Genomic DNA, 23,111 nt, shown 5'->3' on the forward strand with positions numbered 1-23,111 from the left:
GAGGCCACACATTTTCCTCCTAACGCTCTGCTGCTGGACCTTTACGGAAGAGAGCCACTGGCATACAAAATCCGCCCCCCAGAGCACTGAGGGAAATGTCCAGGGAACCAGCCCGCTTCTCAAGAATCCCTCCTGTGGTCAGGCACAGCGATAATCCCCAGGCTACCAAAGTAATGCCTCATAGTTAAATTTGCTTCTAAATGCAGAAGTGAAATCCTCCCTGAAACAGAAGTCTAGAGGTGAAAATTTAGTACTAGGGCCTTAATTCGAATTTTAGAACTCAAATTTAAGCCACATATAAGAAATTTCCCCCTATATCTGAAGGGTCTTATTCTAACTTCACAACTAATGCTAAACGTGGCAAAGAGCTTCTCCCTGTCATTCATTCTGCACCAAGAAATAATCAGGATGAGATTAGGTCTCAATGGGGCCTAAGAAATCAACACTGCGTCTCTTTGTGAAAGCAACAGTGGTGCAATTTTCTCTGTCCATCCTCTGCTTTCAAAATTGATGTGGTTTTTTCCCCTGACTTTTTTAAAAAAGAAATCAGCGCCCCTGACTCAACAGTTAGGTACCGCATTTTAAAAAATGTTTTATTGATTGATTTAAGGGTGGGGAGGGGGAAGGGGAGAGAAAGGGAGGAAGGACAGAGGGGGAAGGGGAGAGAGAGGAGAGAGGGAGTGGAAAAGAGGGAGAGGGAGAGAGATTTGTTGTTCCATTTATTTATGCATTCGTTGGTTGATTCTTGTATGTTCCCTGACCAGGAATCAACCCTGGAGTATTGGGGTGATGCTCTAACCAACTGAGCTACCCAGCCAGGGCTTTCCTCTGACTTCTTTTTTTTTTGAGTGTGATAATGTTTCCATTTATTTTTCCTCCTCTGACTTCTTAAGACTGAACTACACAGGCTTTTCCCTAAGTGACTACATTAGCACCCAGAGGCTTCCTTTCTTTTTTCTATCCAAGAGCAACTGCTGACTATCAATCCTCTGGGGAGAGAATGGACTCTGGTAGAAAAGGACAGGATCCTAGCCTTGAGTCTGTCAGTGTAAAGCAGCATAACTTGGGCCAAGTCAATATCTTCTCAGCATCTTTCCTGAGTTGTAGGCTAAGGGCTAAACTAGACAATTTCTTAGGTTTCCTCACATTCTCTATATAATTCTACTAGAGGCCCGATGCATTAAGATTCGTGCAAGAATGGGCCTTCCTTCCCCGGCTGCCGGCACCACCTTCACTCCAATGGAGCCACTTTTCCACTTTTGCTCTGACCCAGAGCCGCCTTTCTACCTTCCCATGCTGCCCAGAGGCCCGGAGCGGCTGGAGAGATGCAGAACACCTATGTCCTGCCCCGGCTGCTTGGTGCTTATGCATGCAAATTAATCCTCCATCTTTGGTGGGTTAATTTGCATACTCACTCCTGATTGGCTGGTGGGCATCACGAAGATACAGTGAATTTGCACTTTTCTCTTTTATTAGTGTAGATAATCAGAGTGCATAGAAAAGGGGGCAAAGCTATGTATGCAGGATGCAGGCCAGCTGGCTGGGAAAGCCTGGGAGGATGAACCCTCTGGGCTATGGGTAAGGAAACCTGTCTGACCCTGCTGTTTCTGTCCCTGCCAGAGCCCCCACTCTTACTGCTATCCTGCTTCCTTAAACAGCTTTCCCCTCCACACATATACCCCAGTTCCAATCAGTCACTTTGGATCCTTCATTTGAAGTAATACCTAGCACAGTGCCCTGCATACAGAGGTCACTAATAGTTGCTGGCTTCACTTAAAGCTTTAACAAAGTATGATGATTATAACATCCCACTCCAATTCCCCGACAAAGAAACATACACACAACTAAAGGATGTTTCTAATAATGCCTAGCACCCATCACTATTCTCACCCATCTCTACATTTCCGATTGGAACAGCTAAAGAAAAGCAGATAACATTCCTCTTTCTTACCCTTTACAATGATCCCTCTTAAGCTCTTTTGAGCTAGGTCCCCACTCACAAAAGCATAAAGATATAAACAGAGGGAAGACTTCAATCAACCCACCTCTATTCTTTGGATTAACTTCTCAAGATGCCCAGGGCTAAAGCAAATTATTTACTTTTATGTCATTCCACCTGTCCCACAGATCAAGTCTGACTGGCCTTCTGGCAGAAAAGGCTTCAGAAGCACGGACATCTTCATGACTATTCTGAAGTCCCATTCTATCTTTGTATTCTCTTCCATAGCTATTATCACCACCTGACATTCATATTGACATACTGGTTGCAGTCTGTCTCCAGAACAGACACCTCCCCCCCCCCTCTCTCAAATATATTTTATTAATTTTTTACAGAGAGGAAGGGAGAGTGACAGAGAGCTAGAAACATCGATGAGAGAGAAACATCGACTAGCTGCCTCCTGCACACCCCCTACCGGGGATGTGCCAGCAACCAAGGAACATGCCCTTGACCAGAATCGAACCCGGGACCTTCCAGTCCACAGGCCGACACTCTATCCACTGAGCCACACCGGTTTCAGCAGCAGACACCTCTTGCCCTCCACTGCGTCTCCCATGCTTAGAACAGCGCCTACAAATACCTACAAATGAAAATTAGAACACAACACACACAGAATCTTAATCCATGTTCAAGGATGTCATGTTTAAACATGAAACCATCTTCCCATCAGGCTGACAGTCAAGTATTCCAAGGAACTTGCACCTTTTCCTACAGAACAGCTTACAGGCACACACTGCAACACAGATATTTTCCCGTAGCTAACCTTTTCCCCGTTAACTTTCCCACAACAAAGCATCAGACATACAATAAGTCACCTCACAGTTCATCTTCCCGCTGGGCCATGTGCATTACTTACAAAGCAAACAGCGCTAATGCAGAAAGTCCTGACTGTGTTTGTGGCCATGACCACCTTTTTACCTACACTGCACATACACAGGTATTAAAGGGACAACAGCCTAACTAATAAAAAAATTATCTAGTCTAAATGCAATGTGCCCAAATCATGCACTATGAAAAACCTTATTTTCATTATAGAGTTGACCCTTAAAACAATATGAATTTGAACTACGCAGGTCCACTTATATGCAAGTTTTTTTAAAAAAATAAATGCTATAAATGTATTATCCTTATGGTTTTCTTAATAACACTCTTTCCTCTAGCTTACTTTATTGTAAGAATACAGTCTAATACATATAACATACAAAATGTGTGTTTATCAACTGTTTATGTTATTGGTAAAGCTTCTGGCCAAGAGTAGGCTATCGGTAAAGTTTTGGAGGAGTCAAAGTTACACATCAGAGGTGGGGAATCAGTGCCCAACCCCTGTGTTAAAAGTCAATTGTATTAAAAAAAAAAAAAAAAAGTCAACTGTATTATATTTCAAATGTGTAACTTTGATGTATAGTTTTGCTCCAATATAAATAGGGTTTTATTGGTTTGCTTTGTTTTGTTACCTTTACTTCCAGAAAAAGAAAATGAAGGCGACAGAGTAGAAGGCTCAGGGAGATCTAGTGAGCACTCAGGTGCCTTGAACGCAAGCCCCAGGCGGAAGAATACCAAAGGCAAACTGGGAGAAGGACTGTCTGTTGTAACTGCATCGTTTGAGTCCCATCTGGTCAAACTGAGAGCAATCACTAGATAACATGATTCCTGTGCATTATAAACCAGTAACAGACAAGAGATCACTCTTTAAGCTGGTAACAGAATCCAGGACAGAGCTGCAGAAATGGGTATGAAAGAGAAACTTTTTTAGATTAAATCTCAGGTGCACTGCAAAACTGGCCTGGAATGGGGAAAGTGAAAGTTAAGAAAACTCCAAGGGGCCACTAAACCACTTGGCACAGTCACAAAAATCATGCTTTCCAGTATTTTGTCCAAGTCCAGATTTCAAGACCAACCTACCACTATCTGATTTTGCCTTAAACAGGCACTGCGGTATACTGGATCAAGTAAAGGCTCTGGAGCCATGCAGAGGATGGTCACACCCAAACCCTGACCACTCACTAGCTCTATGACCTCTCAAAAAAAGGAGAAAGGATCGACTTCTCAGGTCTGCTGGGTGGATTTTTTAAGGCGACTTAAAATACCTTGAACACAACGCAGCATATTGAATCTTTACAAAAACACCACCAACACACACAAATGCTAGCATCCTTTCCCACCTGAAGAGAAGGCTGAACCCACCAGTAGTCCAACTCTAACTTCTAGGTCTAAACAGATGAGATTTCAACTGAATTCCATTCCATACCACTAAAAAGTTATAAAACATAAAACATGTCTCCTGACATCTTAGTATTTTGGCAACCTTCTCTTACATGTATAAACACACAAATTACCTTTGTAGAAACAAGTTTTATAACTTTTCCTTGTGACAAAATGTAAATATACATTTGATAACTGCTTACAATGCAAGGAACCAAGGTTTTTAAAATTCCATACCAAACAAGGTCATAAATTGCTTATGTGGGAAACTCCAAGAGACTGATAGCGACAGAGCTGGATAAGTGTCTACCTATGTGATAGGCCTGATGCTAACATACAAGAAAACGTGTACCTCCAAAGTCAGCAGTACGAGCAAACTTCCCAATGCTGACTTCCGTTTGAAACTGTCTGTTCAGACTGAATAAAAGAGTGATCTTAGAGAGACTATTACACCTTAGGCACATGTCCTTCAAGCATCATAGGAGTAGAAACTTAAAGACGACAAGACCAACTTTTGAGGCTGATCTACAAGGACTAACCAGTCAGCAGCATGGCCTAAGACCCTCACACATCATAAAAATCAGTGAAACTAATTGGGGTTCTTCAACATCTGAGAGGAAGCATACAGCTACCATTAAGGAATAAATTGGGGATGCAAATAATTAGTGCACCCTGAGGTGATAGTTAATTCCACTAGCATGCCATTTCACAGGACATATTTACTAGGGAATTCCACTGCATTCCTACTCTGAAAATACTGGAAGCTAGAAATTGGAAAGAACTTCCAATAACTCCCTCCCCAGTCCATTGCATAGAAAGATCTTGGAAATCCTTGGAGCCAACAACACGCAGACCCAAACACACTTGTTACCAAATATACTTGTGCTATCTCCACAGCTCCAAGTAGTCAAATGTTTCCTAAAATACTTTTCCTACTAACTTCTTGCTCAAAGACCAAAAAAAAAGCAAAACACACACACACACACACACACACACACACACAAACACAAAAACAAGGCACATTCAGCATAACTAGAATATAATATACTTTCTGAAGCACAGAACAGCTTCTGGGATTTGAGGGAAAACTGTCCTCGGACGTAGTGTTATGCTCTAAGTTATGTGTTATGTTCTGGAGAAGTGGCTGGAAGCTAAAAAGCCAGGTAAGGCACGGCCTGCATTTCTGCAGCCAGGAAGCTTCTGGCTAAAACAAAAGCACAAACAGGAGAGACCAAAAACAAACAAACAAACAAAAACCACACCTGCCCCAAACCCCCGGTAACGTCTGCCTGGAAGGGAGTCCTCTAACAGGAGGAAACTGGGAGCCTGGAGAGGGCAGGGGGCGCGGCCAAGGTGCCGGTTTACTGGAGGCAAAGCTGGCAGTGGAGTCCTGGTCTCCCAGGTCCAGGCGTCAATGCAGTTCCCCACTCCACCTCGCTGCCTGCCACCCAGGCAAGATGTTTCCTAAAACTCTTCACTGAAGCCGTTCACATAAGGGTCCAATTATCATCCAAAGATCTCCCTGTTAGATAATAGCTCGAGAATTCCATCCATTTTACAGCAGTTACCGGAGTCATCTAATCTTTGGAAGGAAAATGGGAAAGAAGAAAAAAAAGGCAGAGGGGAAGGGGGAGGACCCTAATTTTGAGCTGTCCCCTAAGGGCAAACTAAAGGTTTCCCACAGGCAGACAGCGCTGGTACCCACAGCCACAAAAACAGACAATCATCCCCACCCACAGGCCCGGGCGAGCGGCTGGGCTTCGGCACCGCCCCCCACCCAACTCGGTCACTCCTCCTCTCCCACCGGGGGCCCGGGACACGGCCCCCGCCCGCCGCCGCCACCGGGCAGGGCCAGGTCAGCCACCTCCTCCAACACCGCTCTCCCCTCCGAGAGGGAACAGCGCCCGCTCGCCCGCGGGGACCACCGGACCCCACACCCCGCCCTGCCCCCGGCGAGGGAGCGGAGAAAAGCCCCGCAGGAAGTGCGCCCCGCGCCGCGCTCCCGCCCGGCCCGCCGCTACCTGCCCTCCGCCCCCCGCAGGCGAGCGGCGGCGCGTCCACATGGCCCAGGTGCTCACATGGCCGTCAGGGTCCGTCCCCGCGGCCGGGCGCTCCGACTCCCGGGAGCCCAGCGCCGCTCCCGGCCCCTCCCAGCCCAAGCCCGGCCCCCGCCCCCGCCCGCCGGCTCGCCCCCAGCCCGCAGCGGAGCGGAGCGCAGCCTGGTCCCCGGGGCGGCCAGGGGCCCCAGGCCGGCGGCGCTGACCCCGCCGACCCCGGGACACCGCCCGCCCGCAGCCTCCTCCTGGGCACCCGAGACCGCGGCCAGCAGGTACCCCACCCCGCCCCGCGGCACCTTCGGGCCGGACGGGGTCCAAGCCCTGAGGGACTCCCAGGCCGGACCGAGCCCCTCACGCCCGGGCGCCAGGCCGGGCTCGTCCCCTCAGCAGCCCTCGAGGCCAGGCCCCTCCTCTCCGCACTCCGGGGCGGGCCGGGCCACGGCCCCCGGCACCGAGCCGGGCCTCAGAGTCCGGGGGTCTCAGCACTCCCGGTTCGGGCCGGGCAAGTACCTCTGCCCCCAGCCCTCGAGGCCGGACATCCCGGCCCGGCCCCAGCGCCTCAGCCCTCGCCTCGGCTCCTCAGCCCGGGCCCTTTCCCCACCCCGGGCGGCAGTTACCTGCGGGAGACCCCCGCCCGGTCCCTCGGCCTCGGCCGGGGGCGGGAGGGGAGGGAGCGGCGGCAGGCGGCGCTGCGCGGGGTGGGGGTGGGGGAGCCTCCGCCGCCTCCAGCTCGGGCGCCCGGGCCGGCGGCGGGGCGGGCCGGGGCCGCGGCCTCTGGAGGCTCGCTCCGGCCCGCGCGCTCGCTCCCCGGTCGGGCGCGCCTCAGGGCGGGCTCCCCAGGCGGAGGCCGCGGCCGCCTCGCTGGGGCGGAAAGCCGCTCGATTCGGGATTTTTTCTCTCCATTCTCCCAACACACAGGAAATAACAGAGCGTCAGGTGACGGCGCGCGGCCAATGGGGAGGCGCGAGGCCGCGGCGCGCGGGCGGGCGGGAGGGCGCGCGGCGGGGGCGGGGCGTCGGGGGGCGGGGCCGGCGCGCACGCGCGTGCCCACCCGCGTGCGGCGGCGCCGAGGCCTGTGCGCGCCGGGTCAGCCCCAGCCCGGCTGCGGGGGTCGCGCGGGGTCCCTCTCGGCGGCCGCGGGGCGCAGCGCGAACGTGTTGCCGCGTGCTCCGTGCCATCTTGGCCCACAGCTTCCTTCCGTCCGTCCGCCTGGGAGTGGTGGCGAGCCAACTTTGTGGGGAGTTAGTGGCCTGGAATCTCTGGAGCCCCTGGGGCCTCCAACCGCAGCGTCCCACCTCGGGCGGCCGAGGAGCGTGGAACCAGGGCCAGGCCTCCTCCTGGTAACCTGGTCAGTAGGGCTGGGCACGGCGGTGACTGTGGCCTCCAGACGCCCTCAGGGCCCTGCAGAACGGTTCTCTGGCCACCTCCATCTCTTGGCCCCAAGTGTCCTTGGATGAATGACTTGGGCCCTCAGTTCCCTTTGCTTCCATTAAACGAGGGGCGGGGAGGCCCACCGGCTTCACATGTAAAATACACGCTCACCAAATGCCAGTTGCCTTTGCCTGCGGCGGCATTAAAACCTGCAATGCCTGGTTGGCTGGATCCAGAGTCCAGAATTAATTTGGAGATAAGGTGGACGATTGGTGGTGCCAAGGCCTCAGGCTGTTCCCAGACTTCCTTTGCAAACCTCATGTGTGTTTTACGGAGCAAAGGAATGGCTCGGCTTTTGAAAAGGAAATCTCCGTTGCAGAACCACCCCTGAGCTGTCTATGCTGTGTGACCCATTGCTATCAGAAGTGAGGCCAGCGAGATGATGTATTTGGAGGGATTGCGATCCTGTCTGTGACTCACCTGGATACCCGGCCGGGGTCTCTCCCCACTCTGGGCCTCAGTTTCCCACCTGGGCACAGATGTTCTTAACATTGGCTAAAACTGCTGATTGTAGATGTTAAAAGTAGTTCCTTTTCTGAAGCAACCCAACTCGAAAGGAAACTGGAGTTGGAAAAAGTGCTCTGCCACAGCAGGTGAAGGCTGATGGGAACCAGGTGTGACCTGGGGCCCAGATTCAGGTGCATTTGAGGTACACAGCTCCCCAGGGCCTGGCCTACCCTTTCACCTCTCGCCCCACCTAGCCAGACACATTAACACTTTGCCTGGCGGCAGGCCACCCAGGGAGGGGCCTGGCTGTGGCCACACCTCCCCCAGCCTTGGGCTCCCAGGCCTCGCCTGTGTTGGTTCTAGCACCTCAGGAGGCTGAGTGGAGAAGGCAGTGATTTCTCTTGGCGTTTGTCCAGCCTCACAAAGTGGGGGCCAGTTCCAATGTGGGTCAAGGCTCTGCTCGAAGGCGGTTCCCAGCACCTCCTGCATGCAGGAGAGGGGTGCAGGCTCTTCCGGGGCAGAGCTGAACAGGCTGTGGGCCCTCCCTTCGGCGGTTCCCATTGTTCTGTGAGTTTCATTTTCAAATTCTTTGGCACCAAGATTAAAAAAAAAAAAAAAAAAAAAGGCCAGTGCTGGCTTCTGCTTGGATCAGGGCTGCAGAGGGAAAGGTTGAGGGCTCTTCAGCACAGACCCATGTTGTCTGGACAAACGGAAGGATGCAGGGGAGCTCTGTGAGCCCTGAGTGTTGGGGACACCCTCACTTTTGTGAGAACTCAGGAAGCAGAGGGCAGCCCTCTTCCTTCAGTCTCCTGCCCGTCACTCCTCCCTCCTCTCCCCTCTTCCTCGGCTCACTCGGGTTTCAGACTGGGGGGCTGGACCATGACACGCATGGTGACCAAGGACAAGAATGCAGACAGATAACTGGAGTCCAGCTCTCGGTGGTCCCGCCTGCTGTCCTGGGACTGGCTCCATAGCCCCTCCCACTCCCTGGGAGCCCGCTGCCCAGCTGCCCTCCACCTGCAGCTTCCCAGGCCCAGGGCCAGGCCGGCCTCGGCTCCCTCAGCATGCGGTCTGTCACTCTTCCCTTTGGGTGCCGTTTGGACACAGAACACGTTGTGGGTGCTATGGCCAACACACAGATGTGAGGTACCTTTGGGCTGTGTGGCCTGAGACAATGCATTTCACCTCTGAACCTTGGTTTCCTCAGCCACAAAGTGGAGATAATATGACCTCCCTCCTAACATGCGTGTTAGGAGGATCTAGAGACCTGCATAAAGAATTCAGTACATACCAAGCACATGTTCACAGCTACAGTTCTATGCTGTGGACACAATATGACACGTGAGTAGACGGGGCTCTGAGAAGCTAAATCATTGCCCCAGATCCCACAGCGGCCAGAGCTCAGCAGCTGGGAGCCCCCTCCTCTGTGACCACGCTAGCATCTACTGTTGTTCTCTCACTCTCTCATCTTCGAGAATCCTGTCTCTCCTTCCACACTTTCAGAAAAAGACAATAGCTTCATGAGATTCATTGTGACCCTCCCCTCTGGTCCAACCCAGTCCGCTCGAAAAACACTTATTGAACTGAATCAGTGGTTTCGATTCCAGAAGCTAAAGGCATCCTTTCCCTCCTCCTCTGGCTCCGGGATGGCGTTTGGAAACCATGTCACTCCCTCCCTTTATTACAAACTCCTCTGCCCTCCCCCAGGCCTGGCCACTCCGGGATTACAAATGGAGCCTCCGCCTCCAGGGCACTGCCTCCGCCAGCTCCCGGTGTCAGGCGGATTGATGGAGGAGACTGGGCCTGCCCGCCCCATCAGTGACTTGTGCCGAGTGAGCCGCGTGTCCTGCCTTCAGCAGCAGGCGGATGTCCTTCTTCTCGCTCTCTCGCAGGCTCTTGAGCACACGTGCAGCCCTCACCTTCCTCCCTCTGCGGCCCCCCCCCTCCTTCCTCTCGGAGGGTCTCCTGCTGACTGGAGCACACCGAGAGGCTGGCCGGAAGGCTGGCTCCTAGTTCTCGAGAGACACCTGATAGAGCCTCAGGTTCAGAGTGGGGAACCCCCACCGTATCCTGCAGAGCCTGTGCCGGGCCAGGCACTTCCCCCATGCAAACCAGATGGAGCAGCGGGTACACAAACAGCAGGGCGGCCAGATCCGCGGTGGCACGCCTTCTCTCCACACAGAGCACCTGCCGGGTGCTGGGCTGGGAGCCCCGCTGGGGAGGGCAGAGGGGCTGAAAGTCTTTCTGGGGCAAGGACAGGGCCAGGGGATACCAAGCCTTAGCAGGGTAGGCAGCCGCCTGCTCTCCCGGGAGGGCTGTGCCAGTGAAGGGCGAGGGGAAGGGGAGAGGCAGCTTTGGAGGAAGGCCAGGGTGTGGGCCTGCAGGGCGGGGTTCTGTGACCCGCTTGGTGTGAATCAGTATCACAGGGCCTCAGGGACCTCTGCTCAGGAGGTGTGGATGGAAGTCGTGGCTCCCTCTTTAGCTCCCACTGGTCACACTGGGCTGTTTATGTGACTGTCCGTCTCTCCCGGGAGTATGAGCATTCGTGGGGCACACACCTCTGCCTTGTTGGTGTCTCCAGCATCCTATGCAGGATGTGGCTTCCTGTGAACAGGCTCTGTGTTTGCAACAACCTGGTGAGGTTGGTAGTTATCAACACCACTTGGCAGCTGAGGCCACGGAAGCACAGTTTGAGTAACTTGTCCCGGGCACACAGCGTGGAAGGGTCCCTGGGGTGAGGAGGGGGGGTTTGATGCTTTAGAGGCTGCGCTCCTGACCACAAGCTCCCCAGCGCTTGGCAAACAGTGGAAGATGGACGGACGCACAGCTGGTGGGTCCCCCCTCTGCAGGTAGACAGGGAGAGGGACTGAGACAGCAGGGTGGGCACCAGCCGCTCCCCACAGTAACGTGTGAAAGCCTGGAGGCTGGGCAGGCTGCCTGGGAGACCACGGCCTCTCCAGCTAGTGGCCTCGCTGTGCCCCACGGCATCCATCTTCCCACAGGTGAGCGGAGAGAGAATATGGAGGAGACACAGCTGAGCGGCTGGAGGCCCCTGAGCCTGGCTCCGCGCGGAGCAGCCCTCAGCCCACGCGCAACTCCTGCCCCTGGTGGCACAACCCTCCCTGGGTGGCCCTGTGTGCGGGCCCAGCACAGGCCCAGGCCAGTCTCACGCCCAGGACACCCTGGCCTTGTCCTTCAGCAGATGCTCTGAGTCTGAATTCCCGCATCTGGAAGTTGGAGTGGGAGGAGGGGCTGAGGGATCTCCTGCCTCCAGGGAGTCGGTGTCTTACCTTCACTCCTCCCAACAGCCGTAGGAAGCAGGGATTATCGTCTTCGTGGTACAGACAAGGAATGGAACAGAGAGGTTAAGAGACATCCCCGAGGCGCCACAGCTAACAAGTGGCAGAGCTGGGATCTGAACTCAGCCTCTGGCCCCAGAGCCCCCGCCGAGCACCACAAGGAGCGAAAGTGAAAATGAAGAGTTAAAGTGAAAATAAAATCATCTAACCATCGCAGCGGCGAAGGCATGTCCTCAGCACTTGACCTGCATGAACGCACTTAATCCTCACCGCAGCCCTTGGAGGTGCATACTGGCATGAGGGAGTCCTGCAGATGGGGAAACTGAGGCCCGGAGCCGCTGGGAAGGGCAGAGTTCAGTGTGAAGCCGGTGGGCGGGGCGGCAGGCTCCAGCTTCGCTTTGTCACAAGCTAACAACAGGGGGGGTCCTTTCCTTTGGGAGTATTTCTGCTTGAAAGCGCAAGACTTTTAGCCCCGTCTCCGCGGGGCTCGGCGGGAAGGCAGGGCCCCATGCTGAGGCATGCTGGGAAAAGACTTTGTTCCATCCTGTTTTGTTGACACGCTCTTCATTTTAAGCCCGAAACCCAAGCTTCCTGCGAAGAATTCAAACCAGGGAGGGGAGCGCAGCCCTGATAACAGCCGCCACTCCCTCTGCGCGGGGCTGCCCGCGTGTCCTCGTCCCCAGCTCTCACGGAGCCCGAGCAGCTCCCACTTCACAGTGAAGCACCGAAGCCCCGAGCTGCTGATGAGATGCCCAGAGGCACACAGGTACTAAGGGCTCGGTCTGGGACCTGTGGCCGGGTCCTTCTTGAGAATCCTGGCTCTTCTGACCACATCCGGGGCACAGAGCGGGGCCTTGTTCGCTGGCTTGGAGGAAAACGCTCCTGTTCATCGGCCATGGCTGGTCCCTCAGTGCCATGATCCCCGGATGCCGGGAAGACGCCGGGACACAGGTGCAGAAATGCAGAGATGGACGCTGCCTCCTCGATCAGGGAAGCTGAGCGATGGAGACACCGATGCTCCCTCCACTCCATCTCCCTCCGCTGACTCGGGAATGGCTGCCCTGCCACCACGGTGACTGTCCTCTGGAAGCAGCCACGCCGCGTGAGTTGCCTCAGCCCTGCCCTGCATCTCCTCGCCAGGACAGCTGCCAAGGCACGTGTGTGGTTCCAGGAAAGGGAAAGCAGCAGGGTAGACAGATTCTCTGACTCCCAACCGGTCCTCTGGACTCGGCCTCTTCCCGGCCCACCCGCCCCTGCAGCGGGCTCCTCGGTTACCCAGAGCCAGCTCTGCCCCCACTCCCTCTGGCCCAAAGGTTTCCGATGGGTCCCAAGTGCCTGCAGAGTTCAAGTTGATTCTCATCCACCTGGAACACGGAGCCCTCCTCTGGCCCAGCTCCGTTCTCCGCCTCCTCTCACGTGTCCCATGCCGCCTCTTGGCCAAACAGAGTTTGCAGCTGTGTTCCCGCCTGTCTGAGCCCCAACGCACGAAGCCCCCTCCTCTTCCCTACAGACTGGAATTACCACTCTCTTACAAGTTCTAGTCTAATGCCACCACCTCCTTGAAGCCTTACTTTAATGCCCATCGTAAATTCATTCAACCAACACTGACTGAGCCCTTGCCATATGCCACGCACTGAGCCCAAGGGTCCCTGTTGTCATGGAGCCTACAGTCCCCTGGGGCCGTTAGAGGGAACATCTTGTCATATAAATAATGATCTGGTAACAGCCACGACACACGTTAGTAAGCGAGTGGCAGGTGCCCACATGTACAATGGGGCCCTGGGTCTTGGGGATCCAGGACATTTGAGGTGAGAGCTGAAGGGCAGACAGGAAGGAGCCACGTGATGAGGTTGGAAGAGAGCTCCAGGTGGCAGGCCCAGCGAAGGCCCCGAGAGAGGAGGGAGCAAGAGGATTTGGGGAAGGGGAGGGAGGCCAGAGCAGCATAACAGACATGAGAAGCCGGAGACGCAGCTGAAGCCAGACAGTGCGGGCGGCAGCAGGCTTGGGGACCTTGTCCCAAGGGGACCCAGGCAGAGGGAATGGTCAGTATTCATTGTTAACGATCCTGCCAGCTGCCCGTGGCTGAGCATCTTCTGTAAAGTCCAGGCTTTGCGTCCGACCACCCCTGAGCCTCAGACATCTGGCCGTTTGGGTGTGGGACTTCCAGATGCGCCTGGACCGAGCTCTGAAGGAGAGAGCCGGCCTCCAGCTCTCCCGCCTCACCCCCAGCACACGGAGCTGCTCCGAAAGCATTTGTAGAACAAACAGAGAGGACGAGACACTTACCGGCACTTCCCCTGGAAGGGGCCAGGCTGCCTGAGGGGCCTTCCATGTTCTCTGGAAATCACAAAACCAAGGTTTTAGTAAGGCCGCTCCTCAGGGGACCCGAGAGCAGAGCCGGACCCCGCTGGCGTCCACACCCAGGGCGGCACCCGCAGGACCCCGCACGGCCAATGGCCGTGGCCGCCTCGCGAATGACAGGAACCACAGCCAGCGCCCTCCGCGGCGGTAAGGTCTTTGGCTGGGCCCGTCCGCCCAGGTGGGGGCAGCTCCCGCTCGCTTTACAGATGAGGAAACCAAGTCCCGGGGAAGGGAGGACCCCGGCAAGCCACAGCAAAGCCAACAAGAACCTGGTAATGGTTCAGGATGTATGGCTCCCATGCTATAAGGAAACTTTCCAGAAATTTCTTCTAAAAATATTTTAAAGTGACATACTTCATCAGGATGTCTGTCACGCCAGCAGTGGGAGCCAACACACCAGTTCTCGCAGGCTGTTCCCCTACAGGAGGGCCTGAGTGCGGAGGCCGTGGCTCCCGGGATTGGCACAGGAAGTGCTCAGTGTTTGGGGGAGTCAGCTGACTGAGGGGCCGCAGCCGAGAACGCTCCCACAGCTCCTAACGGGTGCTGAGCTCCCTGCATGAACACCAGTCACCCCCACACGCCTCTGGGGTGAATGTCCAGCGACCCCACTTACAGGCGTGGGAACAGACTCGGCAATCCTTCGCCTGAGATCGCCAAGCTGGCGAGCAGCAGAGCTGGGCTGGGAACCCAGGCCGCGCCCTTCAGCCAGCCCCACGCCTGGCCGAGTGAAGGGGGACAGAAACCTCCCTCCCGGAGAAAGGACCGCAACCCTCGGAGGCCATGACCTGTGCAGCACCCCTCCCGCAGTGACCGCGGTCCCATCCCCGCAGACTCCGGGTGGGCAGTGACAAGCTGGGATGGCAGCCACCTCATTACAGGTTTCATGTCTCCCCAACTCCCGCCCCAAAGGTCTGACTCCCTTCACCTGCCCGGATCATATGGGCTCCCAGCTGTGTAGCCCTCGTGGGTATAAAAGAAAGGGAGGGGAGAGGGTGCCACAACCCTGAGGGTGCTCCCAAGCCCTCCAGCTTGGCCTTCTCATCTGTAGAATGGGGACAATCATAGCGCTCGCCACAGGGCTGCGCTGTCTCCATCATTCTGGTGGAATGATCCTGCCATCACCCAGCAGACAGCAGGATAGGGGTGAGCAGCCTGCCCAGCTCCCAAGCTGTGGAAGGAGAGGAGGGGGATGCGTGAACGGCCAGGGTGTTCCGGTAACAGCCTCAGCCAGGTGTGGCCTGAATGTGGCTCCTGGCTCTGTATACGCCCACTCCCAGGGCGCTTCCCGAACTCCACTAGGTGCTGGGGCAGCCGCCTGCCCTCCTGGGGCCTCCTGGGAGCCACGACCCTGCTGGGCCCTCTCAGGTCCAGCGAGGTGCGCTGCTGGGAGCGGGAGCAGTGGGCAGGCCAGGCACCGAGGCTGTTCATCTGCGGCCGCGTGAAGAATGGAAGGGAAGAAACATCCTTTCTGGAAAAATCAATGGGCAGATGATACCGCCCAAGTCACAACCTACATGGAAGCCATCCAAGAAAATCAAAGGGAAGAAATCGCAGCCCCTGGGTCTCCTGTGGCCACGCAGCCTCAGCCGGGGAAGCAGGGGAGCCAGCCGAGCCGCCACCCTCAGGGAGGAAGGCCAAGGCGCGGGGCCGTGGCTCGCTCAGGGCCCCGAGGTGTTTTGGTGGCTCTGCCATGGCGGGGGGGGGGGGGGGGGGGGGGGGGGTAGTCCAGCCCAGGTGGCACGTTTGCAGATCCCCAGCATCCGAGTCCCTCTGATCTTGCCCGTATTACCAAGGTGCCAGCTTAGCCTCACCCAGAGAGACAAATGCCTGTGGCTCTTCCTTGCATGCTTTTGGCTTATGGGATGCCCTGCCCCCCACCTCCACCTAACATGCTAGGCAAAGCTGGGGAGACTGCCTAACTCAGTGAGTGCTCCCAACTGTTAGTTATTACCAAGCACCATGTCACCCCATCTTACAGCCGGGAAACCGGCTCAGAGAGACTGGTGACGCCACAGACACTGGGTGGGCGTCCCTTCACTCTCCTCGGCTGACTTCCCTCCAAGCTCACAGGCATGGCGTGCTCCCCTGGCAGGGTGGCCCTGGCTCCGAGTGGGGCCCGGGCCGGTGCAGGACCCCAGGAGTCCTGAGACTCCAAATTCAGAGGCGATGCAGGCTGGCATGGGTCCTCTGGGAACCCCAGCACGACCAGGCCAGCTGAGAGGCCTGCATTGGGAGGAGATAGAATAAGCCAGGATCCTAGAGAACCGTCTGAAGCTCCAGGATAGGAACCCCTCCAGGAGGCGAGTTTGCAGTGAGTGGAACCTGCCCACTCTGTCTCCAGGTCGGGGTCTCCCTTCCTCCAGAAACGGCTCTCACTGCGGAGAGAATCAGGGCCCTTCCCCTCCCTGGGCTTGGCCACGAGGACTAGCCTTTACACCTTAAAGCTCCGCTCTTGCACTTCCTTCTGGTGGAACACCCTCCCCTGCCGTAGCCTGGCTAACTCCTCCTCATTCCTCCAGGCCTTCAAATGCCACCTCCTCTTGGAAGCCCTCTTTGATTGCCCTTCAGAATTCACAGAGGCACTCCAGGGAGAACTTTTTCCTGTGCCCCTAAGTTGCTGGTGGAGCCAGCTCCCTCATAACCACTGCTGTCATTAATGGAGCACCTGCTGTGTGCAGGTACTGCACCTGCAGTCTCTTTATTTTATTTATCTATTGACTGATTGATTGATTTCAGAGAGGAAGGGAATGGGAGAGAAACATCAATGATGAGAGGATCATTGATCAGCTGCTTCCGGCATGCCCCCCACTGGGGATCGAACCCAAAACCCAGGCATGTGCCCTTGACCAGAATCAAACCAGGGACCCTTAGAGTCTGCAAGCCAACGTTCCGTCCACTGAGCCAAAGCAGCTAGGGCTTCCCCTGCAGGCTCTTTAATCTCCCAAACCAGCCTGCAGGTAGAGGCTGCTGCTCCCAGGTCACTGCCTTTAAACTGACTGGGAAGCTGTCACCTGCCCAAGGTCACACAGCTGGAAAGTGGCAGGGAGGACTGTCACTCAGGACCGCTGACTCCACAGCTCCCAGGGGGCACCAGCGTGGGGGCTGCGAGGAGGAGGCCTCTGCCCTCTCCCATCCGTGTGCCTGGGGGGAGCCAGCCTCTTGGCCTCGGGCAGAGCCTAGTCACCCTTCCTTCCTTTTCCACGGGCACAGGGAGCCCGCAGACCAGGCGGAGGCCAGGCAGGCACTGCTCCTCACCCTGCCCTCTCCGGCCCCCCATGCAGCTGGCCCTGTGGGCCAGGATCTGAAGGAAACGCCGGGGTGGACACACAGGTTACCAGCCATTGCCAAAGGGACAATATTAAACCACCGAGGCTCTCCGCACGGGACAGGCACCTCCTCACAGATGTGGCTGCAGCACGCCCCACGCCAGCTCCTCGGGGAAGTCCCCCTCCGGTGGGTGTGCCCACGGGGTGAGCCTGCCACGCCTTCTCGGATGTGAGGCCGCACTACTGTCCCGTCCCGGAGGCCCAGGGTCCGGGGGAGCTGCGGGTCCGGCCCTGCTCCCCGGTTTCCAGGCACAGACCTCCTTCCGCAGCGCTCAGCTCTGGGCAGGTGCTGGGAATGCTGAGGCGCCCGGAAGTCCCTGCACCAAGTGACCACAGCGTGGGCTGGGCTGTGAGAGAGGGCGTGGGGGCGGGCACAGGCCCAGCCCCTCCAGATGGCGGGCAGGAGGGGCTTCCTGGAGGGGGCACACTGAGTCCAGAAGGACCTGAACGGAGGCGGTGAGGTCCAGGTGAGGGGCCGGCTCCGGGGAAGGAGCAGTGTGTGATGGGCTGGACCCCGCTGGCCACGGCCTCCCGCTGACCTTCCAGGTGAGGAGCGCCCTGCCCGGTGCAGCCCGCCCTGTGCACTCCCCGGAGACCTGCTCCAGGGTCACAGCGCCCCCTGTGTGCAGACCATGCATCGCCTGACCGGGTCCCAGCCCGAGCCGTGGGCTGTGACTGCTTCCCAGCGGGGGCCAAGCCCAAGCTCCTTGCCCCCACGGGGCTGTCAGAGGAGGCAAGGTCCTGGGACGCTTTGCCAGCACCAGCCTGGCAGCAGAGCCCTCTGCCAGCCTCCTGGGCAGGCCAGGCCAGGCCAACACTGCAGCTGAGGGCACACCAGCCCCGGCCTGTCTCCGAAGCCCCATCCCAGCCTCGGCCCGGCTCTTGGTCTCTGCTCATGGGGGGTGGGGGAGCGGGGAGCAGCTGTGTGCAGAAGCAGCCCAGTGAGACCTCGGCCATCCACGCTAAGGGCATGACAGGAGCCGCGACCCCGTCTGGGGACAGAGACCTGGCAGGGAGGCCGCCGAGCGAGGGCCAGGCCTGGGGGTCGGGAGGGAGAGCAGCCAGGGCCTCCCGCAGCGGGAGGAGGGCGGGTGCAGAGAGGAGGGAGGCGGCTCCTCCCGCCATGCCGGCCTGTCTGTCTTCAGCACTTCACTGTAAAAATAAATGGAGGCAGCACACGCCAGACAGAGCAGAGGGAGGAGAAAACCCCACACCGCCCCTCACGGCTCCCTGGCGGGTCTGGGCCGAGGCCTCGGCCTGGGTTACTCGCTGCCGCTTCTCCGGGGAAGCTGCCGGGGCCAGATTTGCATTTACCACAAACAGAGACAACACAATGTCATAATCCTTCTCCTGTCATTCTCCCCTCTCCTCCTCCTCCCACCTCACACACACACACACACGCTAACACAAAATGACGGCTCCCTCGACAGCCTGAATGAGCAGAGCCCGGATCTGCCTCTTAATTGCCGGCGTTTCTCTCCGGCCGCCCGCTCCGTGCCCGGCGCCCAACTTGCGGCAGACCACCCACCGCCCCCGCCTTTGTCCCGAGTCACCGCTGACAAATGGCCCGCTGGACGGGGAGGAATAAATATGCCTGGAAATGGTGGGGGGAGCGAGGGAGCAGCCGGCCCCCTCCCCCGCAGCTGCCTCTGCGCCCCGGCTGCTGGGCTCCCGGCCACGGTGCCGGCTGGGCCGGGGGGCCGGGGGCGGCGAGGGCAGCCCTGGCCCCGGGACTCTGCGCAGGGGCCTTGCCCTTCACGCCCCTGCCGCTGCCTGGCGGCGGCTCCCCAGCCGCCCCCCCTCTCCCCATTCTCCCGGCTACTCCGAGCATCCCCCGGCCCCCTCCGCCTTTATGGCAGTTTCAAAGCTGCAGCCGCCACTTGAGCAGCTGCGGCCTTTGATGGGGACAAGGCGCTGAAGGCCGCCCGGGCGGCCCCTGCCCGCCCGGCCCCGGCCCCCGCCTCCGCCCGGGCAGGGCCGCCTGGCGTGGCGGGGTGCCCAGTGGGCACGCCTCGCACACCGGAGAAAACTTTCACGACCGGAGGGGGAGGCGCCGCACGCCAGCCGTTACCTTTGCAGCAGCATCCTTCCTGGCACCTGCCCCGGCCCCGGACCGGACAGACCGCGGACCGCGCACCGCCAGGGGGCGGGCAGCCTCTCCGGAGCGAGGCCGGGAGGAGGGAGAGGGAAGAGGAGGAGGAGGAGGAAAGGGGGGTAGTTTCCCAGCTCGCAGCCGCCTCGCCGCTCCTCCTGCCCAAGCCGGCAAGTGAAGTCACGGCCGCGGCGGTGACATCAGCGGAGCCTCTGACATCACGGCCCCGCTGGATCTCACCTCTGCGGGGGATGGAGGAGCGGCAGGGAGGAGGGACGATGGAGGAGGGAGGAGAGCGCCAATCCCTCCAGAGACCTCGTGCTGCGTGGGGGAGGGGCGGGCGGCTCATCTCGGAGAAAACGTTTTATCTCTGTGGATGGGGCGGTGTGTGTCTGTCTATAATTGGCCCCAGAGTGAACGGCTTAAAAGGGGTGACCACCCCCACGGTAAAGAGCGGCAGCCTGCCCTAGCCGGACTGGCTCAGCGGGTAGAGCGCTGGCCTGGGGACTCAAGGGCCCCAGGTTTGATTACAGCCAAGGGCATATGCGTGGGTTGTGGGCTCGATCCCCAGTAGGGGGCGTGCAAGAGGCAGCTGATCAATGATTCTCTGTCATCACTGATGTTTCTATCTCTCCCTCTCCTTCTCCCTCTCCCTTCCTCTCTCCCTTCCTCTCTGAAATCAATAAAAATATATTTAATTTTTTTAAAAAAGAACTACAGTCACTGCTGTTCTTAGAGCCCATGGGGTGGAGGCCAGCAGGACAATTACTGACCGCCGCCTGTGTGCTGGGACTGCCCACCTGGGGGGGAGGGGGGAGGTGCTCAGGAAGACCCGGAGGCTCAGAGAGGGCGGACTTTCCTGAGGCTGCTCAGCAGGGACTGAGCTGGGGGTGAGGCAGGGGCGCGAGGGGAAGGGCAGTGTGAGGGGGAAGGGCTGCTGGGGGCCAGCAAAGGGGCTCAGAGCCTGCAGGGCCGCCGGCAGCCCCAGGGCTTTCTGAAGCCTCAGAGGCCGCAATGAGGACGGGGGCCTGGTGACTCCGGCCAGGCCTCCCCTGCAGAGGGGCTTCAGTGGGGCAGGCAGGGTGGCGCGGTCCCCATCACCCCAAGTCCCACCGGGGATAGGGGTGGCAGCGGCAGGAGGCCTGCCCCTCGTGTGCGGCCAGCAGTGCTGGTTCCGACGGGCCGAGCACTGGCACTCACACTCCTCCTCCTCCGCCTTGGCCATGCCCGAGAGGCAGGTACCAAAGCCCATGTCAAGATGGGGAAGCAGGCTAAGATGTCACAGACAAAACAGGGACTAGACGTCCCGGGCCTGGACTCCAGACCAGGGCCAGACCCATGACTCTGCCCTCGGCCTGCGCCTCCGACTCCAAGCTGCTCGGGTCAGCCCAGCCTGGCAGGTCTCCGTCCAATGCCCCCCTCCTTCGAGAAAACCATGTGTGTTGCAGCCTCGGCCTCAGGTCAGAGGCCCCCGTGCCAACCCCTGGCACCACCCTCTCCCCTGGCACATGGGCACCTGGCACTGGCTGCCCCAGACCCTTCACCTGAGCTCCTGGGCCTGACATCTGTGAGGAACAACTAAGCACCAGACTCCAGTTCTCCCATTGCATCCTTCCCAGCCCAGGACGCCGGGGTCCAGGCCGGGACTCTCAGGGCTCCCACCATGCTTTGCACCGGTGCTCCTCCCCCTCCCCCAAGGCTCCACCCGGTGCAGAACCCACACCAGCCACTCACTGAGCCCTGGCAGCACAGTGGCTGCTCTCACACCTGCCAACACCCGCCAGGAGGCTGGACAACACCTTCACTCAGTCCCCTAACAAACCATGCTCCTCTCCCGCGGCCCCGCTCTCCCTCCCCCCGCTCCCCCCACGCCCGGTTACATGAGGGTCTCCACCGAGACATCATGTCCTCTGACTCTCCGGTCCGAGTTAGCTGCCACTTTCCATGTGTCCCCATTGCGGCCCCTGCTCAGTGGCCTTGGGAGCCCGCGGGAACTGCTGGAAAGGGATGGCTCTGAGCAGACTGCGGGTTCAGGCCCGGCTCCCCCCTTGCTCCCTGTGTGACCCTGGGCAGCCCCTGGGCGCCCTCAGGGTGTTCCCTCCTCTGGGAAAGGGGGGCCACAGCAGCTGTGCTGTTAGAGGGTTCGCCGGACCCAGCGGAACTCACTTCCCTGTCCTCTGCCCTCCCCCTGGCTGCGCTTCCGGTCACTTGGTAGGTCAGGGGCAGAGCCAGGCCTATGCTAGTCCTGTAACCACACGGTCAGAATTCTTTTCATAACCGCAATGACAGTTAATGAGCCTGGCTTGTTTGGCTCAGTGGGTAGAGCGTTGGCCTGAGGACTGAAGGGCCCCACGTTCTATCCCAGCCAAGGGCACATGCCCTGGTTGTGGGCTCGATGGGGATGCAGGAGGACAGGGGTCTGTCTTATCTCCTGACCCTGGCAGGTGCCCGCCCCCGGAGGGCGCTCTAGAGACATGCACGGGGCCCTGGCCAGGGAGCATCGTCTCCAGATGCCAAGGTGGCAGGTTGGATAACTGGCCAGGCACACCCAAGAATCAACAATGAACACATAAATAAATGCAACGAATTCATCTCTCTTTCTCTCCCTCTCTCTAATATCAACAAGTAAATAATTTTTAAAAAGAGAGCAATGTGGGCTGAGAAACCTAGGGAGGGGATGGGGAGTGGGCTGGAGAGTTTTAATTCGCTTCTGCAGGTGCCTATCTCAGCTGTCTGGTTTTCAATCTTGGTTCCACCACTTCCTTCCTGTGTGATGGTGAGCAAGTTACTTAACTTCTCTGGGCCACACACGCGCCGCCTGTAAAATGGGGATAAGGATGGAGGCCGCCTTATAAGGTTATTGTAAGATCACATGAGAGAAGGGAGGTGAAGCGAGGGCAGGGCAGACTCCGCAGGAGCTGGGGCCCTGCGAGCAGCATCCTCATTCCTTTGCCTAAACGGCCTGCCCGGTGCCAGGGGGGAGGCGGGGAGGGGCAGCGGACGGGGAGGAAGGGCTTCGGAGGAACAGACTGGGCCCCACTCAGCCTCCCTGGGCTCAGCTCCTCACTCTGCCGGCAAGGTCACGCTCCGGACCTCGCCGAGTGTCTGCATGGGTCACAGCACACAGAACAGGAGAGTGCCGAGCACAGGGCCAGGCGCTGAGCAGACACAATGAATTCGGGTCCCCTCAGTTTCCTGGAACCACGACAGACAAGCACCGTCATTCAATAACGTGTCACAAACACCTTGACATGGTGATGAGGGATCGCCGGCCGTGCACAGGAAATGCAGAAAAGAGGCTCAGAAGGAAAGGGCCGGGGCGGGAGACAGCAGGGCAGGCTTCCTGGAGGAGGAAGCTGGGTCAGAAAGGCTGGGGGAAGGGAGGCGGGGGCAAGTGCAGTCAGAAGAGGTAGGACACCCAGCGCCCCGAGGCTTAGTGCGTTTCTGAGCCAGCGACCCAGACACGGGGGGCAGATGAGCCTGGTTCGGGGTAGCTGATGGCTGTCCTGGAGGGCTCCTCGAAGCCTCCGTGTTAGGCTGTAAAAGGCCAACAACACAGAGACCAGAACACCCGGTCTGGGAGGGAGGCTAGAATCATCTGGCCCAGCCATTCCACAGATGTGGAAACTGAGGCCCAGGGAGAGGAAGGGGCAGAGCCAGGCCTATGCTAGCCCTGTAACCCCTCGGTCAGAATTCTTTTCATAACCTCAACGATAACAGTTAATGAGCCCTGGCTTGTCTGGCTCAGTGGATAGAGCACCGGCCTGCGGACTGAAGGGTCCCAGGTTCGATCCCAACCAAGGGCACATGCCTGGGTTGTGGGCTCGATGGGGGTGCAGGAGGCAGCCAATCAATGATTCTCTCTCATCATTGATTCTTCTATCTCTCCCTCTTCCT

General features: G+C 58.0%; 1 protein-coding gene and 1 long non-coding RNA gene across 5 annotated transcripts in view; both read right to left on the reverse strand.

Annotated features, from left to right (window-relative positions):
* TCF20 (transcription factor 20) overlaps positions 1-13,902 on the reverse strand; it is an 86,293-nt gene extending 72,391 nt beyond the window's left edge. The window contains exon 1 of one of the 4 annotated variants that reach the window (XM_084879085.1): positions 13,722-13,902. Coding sequence is in view for 2 of the 4 variants with exons in the window: in XM_084879082.1 (XP_084735208.1) it covers positions 6,223-6,264 (42 nt within the window). In the remaining 2 variants the exon portion in view is untranslated. Of the gene's footprint in view, positions 1-6,222; positions 6,301-6,875; positions 7,007-13,721 lie in introns of those variants that run through there. The other 3 variants (XM_084879084.1, XM_084879082.1, XM_084879083.1) reach the window with 3 other exon arrangements.
* LOC311620108 overlaps positions 1-23,111 on the reverse strand; it is a 120,271-nt gene that overhangs the window by 83,341 nt on the left and 13,819 nt on the right. The window lies entirely within an intron of this gene.

This window comes from Pipistrellus hanaki (genome assembly GCF_964339955.1).
Source record: "Pipistrellus hanaki genome assembly, chromosome: 3".
NCBI lineage: Eukaryota > Metazoa > Chordata > Mammalia > Chiroptera > Vespertilionidae > Pipistrellus > Pipistrellus hanaki.